The 18,331-nt window shown below is 33.5% G+C and overlaps 1 protein-coding gene across 1 annotated transcript; it reads right to left on the bottom strand.

Moving 5' to 3' along the window:
* Positions 1–1,698: 1,698 nt before the first annotated feature.
* On the bottom strand, positions 1,699–4,815 carry LOC100368198 (uncharacterized). Its single transcript, XM_002738611.4, has 4 exons — positions 4,404–4,815; positions 3,218–3,587; positions 2,294–2,373; positions 1,699–2,042 (listed from the first exon to the last, which is right to left on the bottom strand). The coding sequence occupies exons 1-4, from the start codon at positions 4,813–4,815 to the stop codon at positions 2,023–2,025; spliced, it is 882 nt and encodes a 293-aa protein (XP_002738657.3). The 3' UTR covers positions 1,699–2,022.
* Between the last annotated feature and the right edge of the window lie 13,516 nt (positions 4,816–18,331).

The following is an 18,331-nucleotide window of genomic DNA, read 5'->3' on the forward strand; positions in this document are numbered from 1 at the left end:
CCCACAATATTGCATATGAATGGGCATTCTAGTTGATACATCACATACTTGTAGAGTTTGATGTTGCTGGCCGATGCTGAACAGTATCATCAGTGGCTCTTCACACATAAGATTAACAGGTTGTTTGCCAAGCTCTCGGTGACTAGTCCGTCATTGTCTGATTGAAGCTTTTACCACGATGTTGTATCCGCCACAACGTTTTGAACCCCTACCAAGTGACACGATTCTAACTTGACCCTCCACCAGCTTGTTTAACGCTGGGGATCTCATTCCTCTGATTTGTACTGTAAGTCACAGTGAACTAAGTCTCTCTTGTTCTGAAACTCGCCCTCGTAATGGATTAGCATATTCAGTATGTTTATATAATGACTTTCTGTTGCTGTCACCCCTTCTAGACTGTTAAGTTCATGAGTTGGGCTCCTAAATTGTATATGCAGACACAAATTCGATTCAACATATTTAAAAATATTTAAAAGTTGAGATAAAATATGCAAATTTCGAATACACAAGGAACCATGACACGATGGCCGGCCGCGCCACCGTGACGTGCTCACGGAAAAAGGCGAATTTAAAATACCTGACCACCACAGGTGGTACATGGTACACAAGCTTCATGTTCCCTCAGAGGAGGATCTCTTTTTACAAAAGGCAAGTATGTTATGGTTTGGTAAGTCTGAACATATTATAGTAAAATGAATTGCTCCTGACTCGACACAGCATACACATGATTCAGCAACAACGTCATTTCGTGTCGTTGAAATTGATTACCAATTCATCGTTTACAATTATGTACACATACGACACAGTTTTTAACAAGTGATTCGTAATATAGTGGACATATAAATGACGCAATAACATAATACTCTACTCATAATTCTTTGCTGAAGAATCAAAATGGTGGACTACATAATTTGATGAAATGTTGAATATCCAGAGATTTGAATGAAAAGTGATAAAGAAAAACTGTAAATTGCACGTTCTAACATTTGCCGAGCTCTTTTATCTGGGAGTAATATGTTGTTAGCCTTGACTTTTCCTTTAATAAAACAAAATAATACAATAACACATTATACTCCACTTACGTTATTTCTTTCCTCACCATACTAATACGTCATACGCTAACCCCCATCTGTTGTCCAATCGTATATGTTATATATTTCCATAATAATTCACCACTAGAGATTAGAAGCATTCAAATATGTGATCTATAGGAATAAAATAAAGGCCTTACAAATCAACGGTGTCGCTAAAGACGAATCACACGCCAAATGTGTTATTGAATGATTGGACGTAGAATTCATTAATATGTATTTACTAAATGCTGTGCTGTAAAAGTAGATATATATTGATGCTGGTAGTGTAGCAATGCTGGTAGTGTACGAAAATAATTTATTGAGGTCAGCGTGTAGCTCCTAATAATGACAATATTTGAATTTATGCCAGTAATATGACCTCATTAAACATATCCAGTGCTAATTATTCTTTTTATGAAATGAATAAAAAAATACGAGTCATTGTGCAAAGTGTTGTTATATTAACACCATGTGAACTGGTAACCTGTGATTACTGAATATATGTAGGAAATCCACAAATCTTGCGGGCTTTCGCGATCACCAGAAATTTAAAAAAATTAATGCTAATGATAAATAGTAATATTTTAAATATATAACAACAACAAAAAAAAAATACACGGAAATATAATGAAAAACAAATAAACTACGATCGTAATTTATTCAGGTCACATTGTCATCAAGTATCAAGGTACATAATATTTGTGATTTCGGTGAGTAGAAACACCGTTTTGATAGTTGAATTGTTTGAATCTAGTTCAATGACAAACTAAATGAACTAATGAATGACTGGCTGATATGCTACATATACTACAATGTAAATGCGGATATTATATGCATTGTACTTGTCTCAGGCAGTATAGTATCGATAGGTTGGAAACAATAACGTAACAGCAAGCAATATTCGTAGTCACGGAGTGCATGCCATGAATATTAGTCCCAGTCAGTTCAGTCACATAGCACAGCGTCCTCCTAAAAAAAACGAAGTATAAAATATGTTGGCAGGTGACACAAGGTATTTTTTATAATTGTACGTGTATAATATTAAAGGTCGTGGCCGTAGCGTTGCGCATGCGCGAGATATAGGTTTCATTTGAACAAAGACTGTTGCGCAGACCGTTACACGTATTTATATTTTATCATAAATTATGAAATGTTACCAACACACTAGTTCTGTCAGCACAGAAGTGAAACTCGATCGGTTGTAATGACATAGCACTTACGGATATGACAAATGAATGGTTTTCTTTTAGTGCAACATTCATCATCCAGTTTAAATTGTGGATTGGTACGCGGCGACTCCCTGCAATATAAATAGTATTATAACCTTGCCCGTGTTGAAAAATAATAGTTTTGACCAAAAATGAAAATGCATAATGAGAACAATAGAAACTACATATAAAATAAATTGTTTGTTTTTTTTTGGGGGGGGGGTTAATACAGCATGACTGTACTATAGTTTGTTGTTACTCCAAACATTAAAATAAACTGCACAAGAGTATTTGAATGTAAACCCATGTGTTTTCGATATCAACCCTCCAATAACACATCACCCATCGGCAATTTGAATGGTCCAATTTGTTCTGTTCTGCTATTGATGTGACTAAAAATATATATTTTTGTTGTAATAACTGCTGTAATATGTGATAAACAGACACTCGCTGATGTTTTTCTCCCAACCTTAACTTCGGAAGCGCATGGGATTCATTTCTGAGCTGTAAAACACATGTTAACGCTTTACCTTCCTACGGGTGAATTTGTCATTATTGTAAAAATATACGTTTCATATTAGGAAAACTACAAATTATATAAAGTTATTGTTTTTTTTAGGTCACCAACAGCAAGTCAATCTCAAAGTCTGAAGATTATCATCTATTTCATCTTTACACATTTAGACAATCAATCCCGCACGATATACCGAGATCAACTGAATCTCGTCAAATTTTAATCAAATACAATCAATGACAGAGGTGTCAATTTGGAATTACTGCGACGTAATTTACTTATAATTGCCATTTTAATGAAATCGACGTAGGCCATCCGAAAATATCTATCCCAAGAACTTTTACGACCCACAGAGTGTCCACAATATCACGACCGGAAGCGATTATTTATTCGTCAATGGTATAGTAAATAATATAGTTTACCAGAGCTGACAGCAATCTTGGTCATGTCCTACGTCATCGCAGTTTTTAATGATCCTGTTGTTCGGATTTTTTGATTGCCACATCTCACTCGATAGTGAAAAATCTTCCCCATTCGTCCACATGAAAGTTCCTTCAATTTCCCGATCATGGCAACCAATCCAATAACCATGTCTCGGTGGATTATTGAACGGCTCCGTTTTCATCAAGAAGGTTCGCAGTGTGTTACGAAAGACTTTTTTCTCCACGATCGCCAATGACGCCTCGAACCCATCAACGCTGTAAAGATCTCTACAGTAGTCATCGGCAGATTTCCATGACAAAAAAGGACTCAGGAATACTTTAAATAAGTCGTCTTCAACACAAAATTCGTCTGAAAAGTTTGTAGAAAAGCTGTAGCATTAAGTGTATATATTGCGCATATATGCCGTTATGGCAGCAAAAATACGAAGTACGCCACCAAGCGGTGACATAATTTACAGAAAAATACGTGCATCTCATTTTCAAATTCAGATTATCGCCATATCTAGATCTCGTTTGGAGACGGTACTTGTTTTAGCCCATCAAATAATGTTTTAATCTATGACGTCGTTGCGTCCACTAGATACATAGGTCACAGAATAGAAGAAGATCATCCATTGCAGAAATGACAAAATTGTAAAACCTGGTGTACTCCATGCATTCTAGTTTATGTCACTTCACACAGAGTTAACTACATATTTAATACTTTATTCATTCGTTATTTCATTTATCCAATTCATCTCTCGTGATTTTATTATTATTTTCGTAATTCATCTAATTATGGTAAAATATCTTGTAACCAATTTTGACTATCGCATACAAATCGAGAATAACCAATTACATATTGCATAACAAACCCTTTTATAATCTGAATCATATCAAAGCAACATTAAATATGTCGAATTGTCTCTTTTGACTTATAATAAATGTTAAACATTAATTTTCTTTTGTGGATGCAAATCAGGCGTGATAACAAACGACCACCAAATATCAATAAGTGACATCTGATTGACCAACCCACACTGCATCGTTCCCTTTCACAAAAACATTTTACAACATAGAGTCGCCGTAGAGGGAGCCGTGTAGACAAGTACTAAAACATACATGAATTCATACACTGTTTCACAGAAACAATACAATAACAGATTACAATACAAATCACCCCTACCTGCAGCAGAGTCATTATATCCTCCTTTCTGAATATCACACGGACAGAACACGCGTACCTCGTAGTTCTGACATAAATTATAGTTATCGTCATGGAAACATATCAAACCAAATGATAAATGACATTGTAGAGTTTGTGATGTCTGGTCCCACGGAGTGTACGGCTCCACTGCAGTACGACACTCTATCTCAGAAGGCGAGTCACAAATTTGATAATTTAGACGAAGGTCTTCTATCAATTCGAATTCGCCAACTGCTTCAAAGTCAACCAGACCGCCATTTTCGTCGTCCATCCAGTCAGTCCATACATCGCAGGCTGGTGAATTGACAAATGGATTGTTATGACGATTTGTTTCAATATGAGTGGTCGTGTAGTTATTCAACTCCACGGATACTCTGAATACGTGTCTCATTCGTTACAAATCCAAACTGAACCTCGAGTTATCACGAATTCAATTGTGTTTCGAAATGTTTATCGATCGAACGTGTTCTGGTTGATATACTTAAATCAATCGAAATTTTATTATTCTAATTGATTTCGATGCATATGCGAATTACCTACGGATATTAAATAATACCGAATATCATTGCATTCAACGTTCAAAAATGGTATTATATAAAAGCGACCATTCCTAGTTTTATTTTCAGCAAAGAGAAAAGAAGAGCGAGAGATCAAACAGCGTTTTCCCATCAACGCAGTGACTTTTACAGTTAGTACAGCTATGTTGACAATCCAGCATTCAATTCGACCATACAACTGATCTTGCCGATCTGTTCGAAGTAAACGTTGATTGATGTTGCTAGGATTAATACTTTTTATATCTTTCATCTTGCAATCCTGTGTGATATTTAAAAGGGTCGTAGTTACTCTAAATTTCCCGATACCAATCTTTGCTAATTAGGAAAATATCACTCAGGGGAACATATAAAACTATAGATTAGAAAAATATCAAAACGCTAAGTACAAAATGGCTTTATCTTCATTCCGGGTTTTAATGTACAACATTCGGGAAAAATGAGCCCCGACATGCGGACTGCGAATGGATTGTCGATAGTATATTTATAGAATTATTTGATTGTAGTTTATGGTAAATATCTCGAATCTCAGATCAATTTGCTACAATAAATTTAATTTAATAAACCAGAAATACATATTACAAAACACTATAAAACAAATATATAATTCATATTACCTTCATCTGCAGCATATGCCTGTAATAATAATTTAAACACGTATGATTTAATATATATATACAACTATAAATACACTACTGAATTTCCACTACTGAATGTTACCTAAGAAAGAGATTAGATAAAACATTTGGTGCGCCACATGGTTGAATGGTCACCTAATGTGAGCTAACTATACAATGCGAAACAGTATGCGATATATAGAAACATCTAAACTACGGGTACTAATACTGTCTGGGTCGTTTTAGTAGTTTTGACTAGTCTGTTCGTATGGTGTACATTCTGGGTACCTGTCATCACCGCGGCGACATTCGTGATTAGTCTTGGAGACCTGTTATATAGTAAACTGTATTTAGACTTAACTAAATATATTGATATTCGGACGAAAATATATAAATATATATATTTATTTTTCATTGTACATAAGAGAATCTTCGGAGGAAAACTCATACATTTCGAGCCATAGTCTGTTAAGGGCTAAATTTAAACACATTAGTTGGATGTATTAATGTGTAATAAATTGATACTATATGAAAAATAATAAATTACTTTTTTTGAAGATCAAAAATAAATTTTTTAAATTAGCTTTGACACTTGCAATTGCAATTGTTTTTCAAAACAAAAATTATAACAGTAAATATAGTTAGCAAATTTATAAAGTCGAACAAAATAAATCATTAGTTATCTTCCCTTGGAGATGATCTTTCAATACAACGAAGTTTGTATATGGAATTCAAAGAAAAATTTCGCTTGATTTAAGTATACTTACCTGTTGCAATACGATTAACCAGCATAGCCATTCAAACATCAGTGGTATCCTAATTTTCATTTTTCTTGGACATGATGTGCCGTAGATGACAAAGTGTATTCATTTTATCAACGTGCATTCCCCTCATCGAATAAGTAATTTGTAATATACGATTATTATCATATGATTAAAAAATGTGTAAAATAAACACGCATTGCGTGTCGAGACATATATTATACTTATTGAGTTTGCTTCAATAATTATACTAGTATAGGAAATCAGTGATTATAACCTTGACAAACTGAAAATTCATAAAAGAACACTGAAAACTAATTAGATTTGACGTGGTATAATAAACCTGATTCATTATAGAAGATACCTAGGATATTTTCTCTTTTTGCGGCAAAGTAATAATACACCCTTGGCTTTCAAGTACACGAGTCAATTTACTTTGAAGACTAAATTTTGAAAAGGGTAATTATTACATAGTGAAATTATCCATTTACTTCAAATATTTTTTATTTTGTATGTTGAATTATTCAATGTAAATGTTATTAATACCAGCATGTTGGTACATCTAATATGCGGTTACCATAGTCATTGAATGTAATAGGCATATTGTCTGAAGTTCCCAGGACATCGCTGATACGTACGCAGATCGACTTCGTTATTTAGTATGTACATCCGTACGGATTGGAAGAGTCCAATTTATTTACCAATCAATTAATGGTAGTGTGTGTGGAAAATTCAGTGACACGTTTTACAAATGCTAGATTAATTGAGTCGACATATTGGACTATTATAAATGAGAATACCCTGAATTTATTTAATTTGTAATCAATTGTACTCCCGACGAAAAAAAATTATTAATAAGTTGCCCGACAATTGGCCTTTATGGCTGAATATTTAGAAGTTATTAGAAGGCAGTCTTTATCATATCGTGTCGTATTGCCAAATGATTGGGGCATTGGGACAAGTCACCAAGCGACGAGTTATAATATAAGGTTATAACGAAGAAACCTCAAAGTATGCATGAAGACAGTACAGCGGCAGTATCGACCGACGCGCAGCGGAGGTCGATGCGACAGGGTACTGTTTCAGTCATAATATTGATAATATTGATGATGCCGAAGGCTCTGGCATCATCAATATTATGGTCATGACCAACAGCCCGAGGGCAGACAACATATCGTGATATTGCCCGAATAACCATGTGTTATTTATTTTATCACATCGAACAGACATCCACCATGCACAAATACATCTACCATAGATCACTCACACCCACTCTCCCACGAAATAACAACGCTTATATTTGAAGTATGCAATATTGTATTTTATGCATTATAACAAGTGCAACATTACATATATAATAACAATATCATACATACATTGTTTGCTAAAAAAACTACAAAAAACACACAGTAAACGCTATTTTCAGCCACGGATACTAAAAGTTAACCACTCAATTTATCAAGTATAACATTTTTGAAATAAATTGAGAGAAATTCTCAAAATGTATTTTAACCACTCGCCAGATAAAAATGTCAGAGTGCAGTAGAAGTGTTTGAAATTACTTTCTCACGAACATAACAAACCAGTCACACAGCTTAGGCCGTTTTCGGTTAGCATCGGCGTGGAACTTGAACGTCTAGAAATGCTCACAGCGTAGAACGCGCTTCATATAAAGAATACCCTAAACATCAAAACAGAGTATCTTACTCAATATTCATTCTGGCACGTTGGCTGTCTATTTCGGATGGCCAAAGTTCCTTCAAAACCTTGGTAGCAACCCCGAAAGCAACAACGGCCGGGGAAGCATCAATGCCGCGAACGACAATTTTTTATGCGCAGTATCGTTGCGCAGTAGTTTCAGTGACGTCATTCTTGTGATATACCCATGTAATATCCACTTGGCGGGCAATATACCATGTAATATCCATCTTTATTCAATGTCATATGACCAAGTTTCAACCAATCATAGCAGGCGTAACAGTAGTGAGATGTGATAATAGCATGTAGAATAACACGGCGCGATATTACGCGGTGACGTTTATTTACCTATATACAACATTGGATACGGTTTAATTGATCTGCAACAAACTGTCTAAATACAATAAGAAAGAGATGCAATTGGCGATTTGAAAGTCCGGAAATAGAAATATGTTTTTTTATCAAGTTACCAGCGTTACCATGTGTAAACCATAAACTCAAAGCAGTTCCAACTCCTTATATAGGGTTGGAAAAACATCTATGTAATTTTTTGAAACCTCACTGAAAAAAATACCTTACTCATGTACTCTTTGTTTGTAAATAGTGATAAAAATGTTCATAAACAATGTTGGGCCACTGTGTGGAGTCAGACGTTACTATTGCGTGTGTGTGAATATCACGTTCTGTCACATCGTGCCATTGTATGTGAGATGACAGTCCGTACACGTATGACATGAAAGTAATAACCACGTTAATTCACGAATCCACTGTTTTATTAATATGTTATGTACTGAATATATGAAATCCTCAAGTTTCTTGCACAGAGTCTAATTATTCTGAATCTTGCCATTGAACTAAGCCTCTTATCAATCGCGTCTATCGCAATATTTTTTTTTCAAATGTGTTTTATTTATTCCCTTCAACTCGCAAATTACTAGAGGCAGAAAAAGTGTAAATAATGAGCACCTATTCATTATGTACGAGTCAGTTTAAAATGCTCCGAATACAATTTACTATTATATTGAGTTATGTATAATCAAAGATTTCAAAAATTAGTTGAGAGTAAAGCAAGTTAATTCAGTCGAAAAAAAGTCACAATCGATGACCTTATATAATATTATGTTGCTGAAGTTATCGTGATTAACGTGTATGTAAGCTAATGATCTGCTGCAGCTCGGGACTCGGATATCATTGGCCAGTTTGAAAATACCTTATTTGCATATTAAAATTTGAAGAAAAAAAATTGTAGGGTTGTATGTGAAAGCCATGATAGGGAAAGTTGGGGGAAAAAATCATTCCAGCCCAAATGTAATTTAACATGCCCCCCCCAAATAACTGCAATGACACAAAGAGGGTATAAACAATTGAAATGAGGAAGAGACAGTAGGTGGGGACGTTTAGAGCTATGGGTGAGGTGGTTGTTGCAGACGTCAGGTACACTATTTGTAGTACTCCTCTTACTGGTTATGTTTTTATTATAATTGACTTTGATTTAGGTTATTTTAGTCACCTGTGTATGTTCGACAGTAGCCATGCTTAACATTATTGTTTCGATAGTTTTGTTTTTGGTTCCAAATACAACTGGGACACCACCAGTTATAATCTGTTAATTAAAGTCACAGCTTTATACATACCCACTTCATTTATTTGTTTGGAATGGATTTTGTCAAATTCATCTTTTCATCTGGTTGAACAGGTTGAACGTGGTTGAACGAGGTTGAATGATGATGAATTGGATTTTGTCAAATTCATCTTTTCATTTGGTTGAACAGGTTGAACGTGGTTGAACGAGGTTGAACGAGTTTGGAATGGATTTTGTCAAATTCATCTTTTCATCTGGTTGAACAGGTTGAACGTGGTTGAACGAGGTTGAACGAGGTTGAACGAAGATGAAAAACAGAAAAAATCAGAAAGAAGTCAAAATGTAGTATGCTTGGTGAATACTTGATTGTAACTATACTGCCATTAATTATAATGCCTAACATTTAATGGCATAACATATAGACCTGAAGGATGAAATGATGTATGACAACATTAAAGTCAAAAAACAAGCAGCCTCTCAACTGTGATAGCTCTGCTGTTAGCAACACACATTTTAATTAAAGAATTGAAGATATCATCACAAAATGAACAAATCTGACAGAGGCTCGCCTGTAGTACCTATATGTATAATATCAAAGCAATCTGAATGGCATGAAATAAAAAAAATCTAAGGTACATATCAGACTTTCAAGAAGAAGTCGAAAAAGTAAGTCCCTGGACCATTGTCTGCCGGGGGCTAAAAATACACATTGCAGGGAAAGAATTAGTACTACACAAAATGTTATAATCTTAGTTTTAAATGGTATTTGCTGCCCCAATGAAAGTTATCTCCAGTAGAAGTGCATATAAACTATTAATGTATAATGGATCATTTAAATATTTTTTTTTCTTTTGTTGTCATTGACGTAAGCACATGGGCTATTAATACGTAATACATAAATTGTAGTTCTAGATAGTGAAGGCTCATGTAAGTCAATAGGCGAGTCAATGAGTTTAATCCAGATTTATATATTTTATTTTAAGCTTTATCGTTATTGCCAATTTTTTTGATTTTCAACTCGTCATCAGAAATAGGCTAATAATAGATAATCAATATGCATTTTTTCAACTAATTATGTCTGTGGATTACCAAAAGGAATATTATACAAATTAAGCAATTATTTTGCATAGATTTAGGTCTGCAAATATGCATATGTTTCATTATAATGTGATGATTAATTCTAACTAAATTAGTGGAAAGCTGAAAAGTTAATTATTACACAAATTATCTAATTATTTATGAATGTATATAAACCCAAAACTAATGGTCACATTGTGTTAGAGTACATACATACTAAGATTCATTTAAAACAAATAAGTACTGGCGCAGACTATCTAAGTACAAAGTTTTATTGAAACTTAGCAGGTCTGTGCATTGTTCTAGAGTAGCTCTATAGACAAAGTTTCATTGAAATGAATTAATTAGTACTTGTGTTATAAGTGAGAAAGCTGAAAATTGGTTAGTTATGCAAATTAGGTGATTAATATACACACATTTTTAGCGAAAACTAATTAGGTATCTGTATAGTTCTAGATCACCTATGTAACAAGTTTCATTGAAAAATAATGATTAGTACTTGAAATATCAAAAGCTAAAATTTATTAATTATTCAAATTAGGTTAATATCCGTACATAATAATTACCTATCAGGTCTGTGCTTGTCCTATGACATCTATGTACTAAGTGTCATTGAAATGGAGTGATTAGTACTTGCGATATAAGTGAAAAAGCTAAATATTGGCTAATTATGCAAATTAGGTTATTAATATGCACAACTCTTTATCCAAAACTAATCAGGTGTCTGCATAGTCATAGAGAATCTATGTGCCAAGTTTCATTGAAATGTGATGATTAATACTAGAGATATCAGTGGAAAAGCTGAAAATTAACTAATTATGCAAATAGGGTGATTAATAGGCACAAATATATATCCCAAAACAATTAATGTCTGAATAGTCCTTGAGTATCTATGTATAAAATTTCATTGAAATGTAATGATTACTACTTGAAATATCAAAAGCTGAAAATTAATTAATTATGCAAATTAGGTAATTAATATGTACTGATATTACCCTAAAAACGATCAGGTCTGTGCAGTGTCCTATGACATCTATGTACCAAGTTTTATTGAAATGTGATGATTAGTACTTATCAGTGGAAAAGCCGAAAATTGATTAATCATTATGCAAATTAGGTAATTAATATGCACAGATTTGTACCCAAAACTAATCAAAACCTTGCATTAATTCAGAGCATCTATGTACCGCGTTTCATCAAAATCCAATGAGTGGTTGTTTAGATATAAGTGGAACAGTCACGAGACAGCTAAAAATTATCATGCAAATTAGGTAATCAATGTGCATGAATATCTACCAAAACCTAATCAAATCTGCGCATTGGCCCAGAGCATCTATGCACCAAGTTTCATCAAAATCTAATGAATGGTTCTTTAGATATCAGTGGAAAAGTCATGGAACATCTAAAAAATAGTAAATAAACAAATATATATGTTTTTGTGTGGCAAGGTGTTTAACAATATATATTCAATTACTTAACATCAAATGGAATAGGTGTGCTACAACTAGGGTAGAACAACAAAAGTGGTACAATATACATCTAGGAAAAAAGAAAAAGATAGAGTGACATTATTTAAGAGGTATTGATGTCAAGATTTTAAATCCATTTTACCTGTAAATACACATGAACATGTCATCAATCTTATGGATATGCTAATTTTTCTGTCCAATTTATTGTTGCTTTTGGAAGTAAGTCATAAGGTAGCAGCCTACTCGTAATTTGTGAGAAAGTTCGTCATAAATCACATGAAAATGTTCATTGGTTTATTGTATAAAATCGTGAAGGTATTTCTTTTGTGTGCTACAGTGACGTATTTTGAGAAACTTGTCCTAATATCATTCAAAAATCCTTATTTTCAGAACAATTCCATAGAGTACAATGTTAAAGAATAATTTAATTTTGTGCCACATCTTAAAACCCAGATTTTTGAAATAAATGAGAACAAAAAGTACCCCATCATTCACAATATATAATTTTTCAGCCTATGTCACCAGCCTACATTATCTCTGCCACAGGAACCTATGGCAAAAACACTATAATACTGCCAAAATGTACACTATTCACTAAAATACAACGATGATTTTCTTGAAAATTAAGCTGTGACCTTCAACTTTGTTAAGTCAATATCCTTATATTGCTCAAAAGTACAATGTTCTGGGTATTTGAAATCATGAGTAGGCTTCTAATGGTTTACGAAAAGAAATTAAAGAAACAGAATACAATAAAAACAGCTATATATAACAGCTATATGACAAATACTCGGACCATTCAATAGTACGTAAAAAGCAAAAACGTGGCGGGCTGACAATACTGAACACGAAGATATGATTTGGTGTAAACTACAAAAACATTTTTTCAATATACCCACAGATATACAAATATGTTTTGTTTACAATCCACCAGCAAATTCAAATACCAACTCAGACACATTTTTTGAATGGTTAGAAAAAATAATTAGAGAGATGGATTCAAAGGGTTCTATTTTAATAATGGGAGATATAAATGCAAGAACTGGTTTACTACATGATTTCATCCAAAGTGACAATTCAAGACAAGGAAGTGGAAATGGGATAAATCATCTGTTTTTAAATACCATGATAGATCAGCATCAAAAAAAAAGAGTTTAATAACACAATTCATAATTTAAAATAATAATGTAAATATAACATCCCATAAATTTAATCACAAAAACAAACAAAAAAAGAATCCCAGATGGTTTGATAAACAATGCAACCAGAGTAAACGTGATATAATGGCTTGTGCAAAGTTGATAAATAAATTACCATTTGATATGCAACTAAGACAATTTTATCACTTAGATAAGGTTATTAGTGAAAAAGAACTTAGTTTTGAGTAGCTCAGTTTTCCCAGATATTTGGAATTTAAGGTGCATCACTCATCTTTATAACAAAAAAAGAGACAAATTACACCCTCAAAATTACAGGGGAATATCAGTTTCAAGTTGTATTGGTAAGGTCTTCTGTTCCATCATATATAAACGCATAAACTGTTTCATTGAAAAAAATAAAATACTCAAAAACAACCAGGCCGGCTTCAGAAAAAACACAGAACAACAGATCATTTTTTTGCATTGTAAACTCTAATTCAGAAACACATTAAAAAAACAAAAACTCTATGTTTGTTTTGTAGATTTTGCCAAAGCATTTGACACGAGAGTAGGGCTATTCTATATACTATTAAAAAATAACATTAATGGCAAGATTTACACAATAATAAAAAACATGTATTCAAAAACAAAAGCTTACATTAATATAAATAATTATATAACCAAAGAATTCACTATTAATAGAGGAGTAAAACAGGGATGTACAACTAGTCCAACTCTTTTCAACATTTGTATTAATGATTTAAAAGATAGTTTGGATAATGCCAATACTGAATAATAACACTGTTAAGTATTTCATATGCAGATGATTTAGCCCTCACTTCCACTACCCAGGCTGGTCTACATACATCATTAAATACGCTAAAATAGTATTGCAATCGGTGAAAATTGAGTGTGAACCTTTCAAAAACCCAAGTTGTTATCTTTGGTTCATCAACATTGAGAAATAAATACCAATTCAGTTTTGGAAATGATAACATTCAAACAACAAACAGTTATACATATCTAGGAATCAAATGGGAGTATAATTTGCTGATACCGTGTCAAATTTAGCAGGTAAAGCTGGAAAATCAATTTACATCATGAAATGAAACTATTGAACATTTACATAAAAAACAATTTTGCTTTTAGGCTCAGAATTATGGGCCCTAGACTTGCAGGACATTCAGGACAATGCTAAATGGGACAAAACATCAATTGAATAAGTCAATATTAAATTCTGCAAACAAATCTTACAAGTGAATAAAACATTCTGTAACTTAGCATCAAGAGCAAAGGTGGGTAATTATCCACTACTACTACTAAGTTCAAGCTATTAATTACTGGTTGCATATAAAGGAACTCCCAGATAATAATCTTAACAAAACAGGCATACCTAGAACAAGCACAACACAATGCTAAATGCAATACATACAACATTGAAAGAAAATTTACTAAACTTCATAAAAGAAAAAAACACTCACTATAGAACAAAAAATCAAATTAATATGATTTTTAAAAACTTCCCTTGAAAATAAATATGCCAGTTTTTGGAAAGAAATGATCTCCAAAGAAAATAGCAAACTGAGAACATATGCTAAATTTAAAACAGAATACATCTTTGAGCCATATTTGAATGAACTTGAATGAATGTTGACAAAATTTAGAATTAGTAACCATAACTTAGGAAATGAAACTATGAAACCTATGAACAAAAGAATATGCAATAACTGTGACATAAATTCATTTGAAGATGAAGAACATTTTCTATTGAATTGCCCAAAATATGAACACATGCAGGGAAAACTTCATCCAAAAAAATGATGACTCTACTTTCATCCAAAAATAACAATATACTCTTCACATATATACTCTCAAGCAAACATACTGGCATAATTATAGAACTTGACAATTATATTTACACAACACAAAACTTTATTTACTAGTTAAGTTCTTTTTTTATAATATTTTTACATATATCCAGTTATTATTTTAACACTCTTTTTTGCTGTATTTTTCTTATGAAAATCTTTTTACGCGGAGGCAATAAAGTTATTATTATTAGTAAGAAACGAGTTCTTGAAATGTTTCGTAATATTAAAATGTGCGACAGCATGAATGTGTTTCTGTCATCAGTCATACGCGACAATGATGGGCGAATAATTACAAGTTAGTCAGTCGCCGATGTAGCTGTCGCTGCTACAACTAAAATGTTGCAATTGGAGTTCAATGCTTCGATCAGGAAAATACAAACCAGCCAGTTCATGCTACGATCGACCGCCTTTATTATAGATTCCACACGTTATTCAGAGCTCACACCAATACCTTCTCAACTTGAATCCTATGCAGCCCTCAAAACAGTAAAGAAAGTCGCCAGGAGCAAAGTTTAGCTCGATACATTGAGCTCAAAGCAACTGCGCGATGAATTGAACGAGGTCAACAAGCAACTTCTCAGAGAATAAGATTAAAAGACCGTTGACCCGGTTGGCCGTAGATGGCGCAGCTCATTAACATTAACCAATCACGATCGATTCCCGAGCCGCTGCAGATCAACAGTAAGCTAAACCAAGTACATCGTTCGAAGACATGCTCCCGGGGGTACTCACTGCAATTTACCTTACGCGGATGTGCCGCCCTTTGGGGTGTATATTTTCAGCCATCTGGTCCTAAATGGGATCCACCAAATTTCGGGATTTGGTCTAAAATGGGGTCCACAATGACTGATTGTCAAATGGACATGGGTCTAAAAAGGGGTTATTTTGTCCACGCATAAAGGTGCATACATGTATGCATAAGTATATGCCATAATCACCAAATGTCGAAATGACTTTCAAGAAACGGGGACTTAGTATTCAGCTATCTATAGTTTTGATGGAATGCATGCATACTTGTATGGTTTAATACAAAGTATATGTATTCATTAAGATAATTTCGGTCTACTTTTAATATGCCAAGACCAAAATGGGGTCTGCTGGACAAATTGCGGATCTAAAATGGGGTCTACTAGACAACATTTTGGTCTATGATGGGGTATACATTTTTGGTCCAATTTGATCTAAAATGGGCTCTGGGTTTTGCAATGTGGGCTACACACCTATACCATATCAGCAGCCAAGTACCCCCCCCCCCCGAGACATGCACGGCATATAATGGTTTTATAGGCGCTACTAATTTGTGTGGTAATTACTGATCTCACATAAACACGGCATATAAATCACCAAGTAATAGCACAACAGTAACATGCAACAAAGTACACATTGTCTTAACCACAAGGAAGACCTTAGTAAGCTTAAAGTATTTTTTTCTTTTTTTGAACCAGTTTAGTCTCCACCACGGTAACGTAATTTCAATAACATACACTTTTCATCTACATATTTTAAGCCCAATAATCAACACAGATATTTCTATTGTCGCAGATTGGTCCTAGTGTTCTCCCTTGATAAATCCAAGTACATGCGGTGCGCATTTTTTATTTGTAACGTACATTTCATTACAAAAATTACGTACACTATCTGATCATTTTATATAACGTTGGTTTCTTGAACACTTTTTCTAACACGCGGATTTATTATTTGTGATACAATATTGGATAGCCAAATTATAACTTGGGACATCAATCATATAGTAGAATAACATGATTCATTAGCAGGTCGTTAAAGTGTGTGGCAACGTACATTTCACTTATGCCAAGGTAACCACTTCAAACATGTATCAGCTATTTAACAAATCTAATTAATCAGAGCTGTTAAATCTTTCTAGATTCTGTAAAGATATAATTCAGCCAGGCCAATTCTGACCACCGATTCAGTACCACGTATTTTTATTTATTTACTTGCTTTTTGCAATTTTGCGCTGGTGCCTTGTTATGCATTTCTTCTAATTTACTAATTTATTTCGTGTGACGCTTCCATATACATGTTTTTTCGTTTGTATTATGCAGTGTATATCATTTAGTTCTCTCATATCTCTATCGGAGGAAGCAAAGGGAATACATTATTATTACTTAACCTTAAGATAGCAACATTTCATTTCTAATAACTAATAAGTATGACGCAATATTATAATAAATTGATGCCGTAAATTAAAATCTATTGTTACAGAATTCTTGATTATATCAAACTGACGTATTCAACTTCCCTTGTAATTGAAACATTTGTTTACAACAATATGTTAACTTATTCCAGCAACCTGAAACAGTAACGTAATGTCATAATCAGAGGTATTCCGTAACATATGGATAGTGGAATAATGGAGATTAATACAACTTTATTTTTATAGCCCAGTTTGTACTCTTAGTGTAGGATGCATGCAGCATATATAGAAAGTCTCTTATTAAATTTTATCTAACTGCCCAGGACCTTCTGTACCTCCTTATTGTGTTTGTGTGAAAATATCTATGTCCGTACGGCATTATTCTGATCAGATATAATACATTTACAAATAATGAAATGTTTCGGTGAAATGGATACAAAGTTATAACATATCGCTCTAGGTGTGGTGCAGTTACTGTAGTTTGCACTTTACAATTTCAAAAGTTCTGTGATGTATTCTGTTTTATTATTCGTGCTGGAATGACTGTAGAACGCTAGTTAGACCACGCCAATTACACACATTTAAATATGACCATGAAATGTTGTATAAACAATATAAAAACAAGCTGTGATCGCATTTTAAATGCGTGATGATAATTAGTGATAAGATTAATTAGTTCAGACAACACATCAACATCAACAGCCTTCGTCATCCTGGAAGTAATATCATGGGATTGTATATCTATAACTGTCTGTAAAAAATGAAATTGTTTTAATATCAACCGACTTCAACAAAACGAAATGAAAATACACTTATTTCAACACAATCCGTAGTTATCAGGCTGTATATAAACCTAGAGTTGTCATACAACCTTCATGCGTACAGTCACAGTGACAACATGTTCCTAACTTTGTGACGTCAAACTATATTATATGAGACCAAATCGTGCAACAGTGCCGTTTTAATCGCCGTAATACGAAG

The sequence above is a fragment of the Saccoglossus kowalevskii genome, chromosome 8, assembly GCF_978046115.1.
Source record: "Saccoglossus kowalevskii chromosome 8, keSacKowa6.1, whole genome shotgun sequence".
Taxonomy (NCBI): domain Eukaryota; kingdom Metazoa; phylum Hemichordata; class Enteropneusta; family Harrimaniidae; genus Saccoglossus; species Saccoglossus kowalevskii.

Excerpts from the sequence above, each read along its gene's own strand:
- LOC100368198 (XM_002738611.4), bottom strand. The coding sequence starts at position 4,815 with ATGAGACACGTATTCAGAGTATCCGTGGAGTTGAATAACTACACGACC. Across the intron at positions 2,374-3,217 it reads CAAGATTGCTGTCAGCTCTG|GGAGTCGCCGCGTACCAATC; the intron begins GTAAACTATATT and ends TTTATATTGCAG. Across the intron at positions 2,043-2,293 it reads ACCATTCATTTGTCATATCC|GAGGACGCTGTGCTATGTGA; the intron begins GTAAGTGCTATG and ends CGTTTTTTTTAG.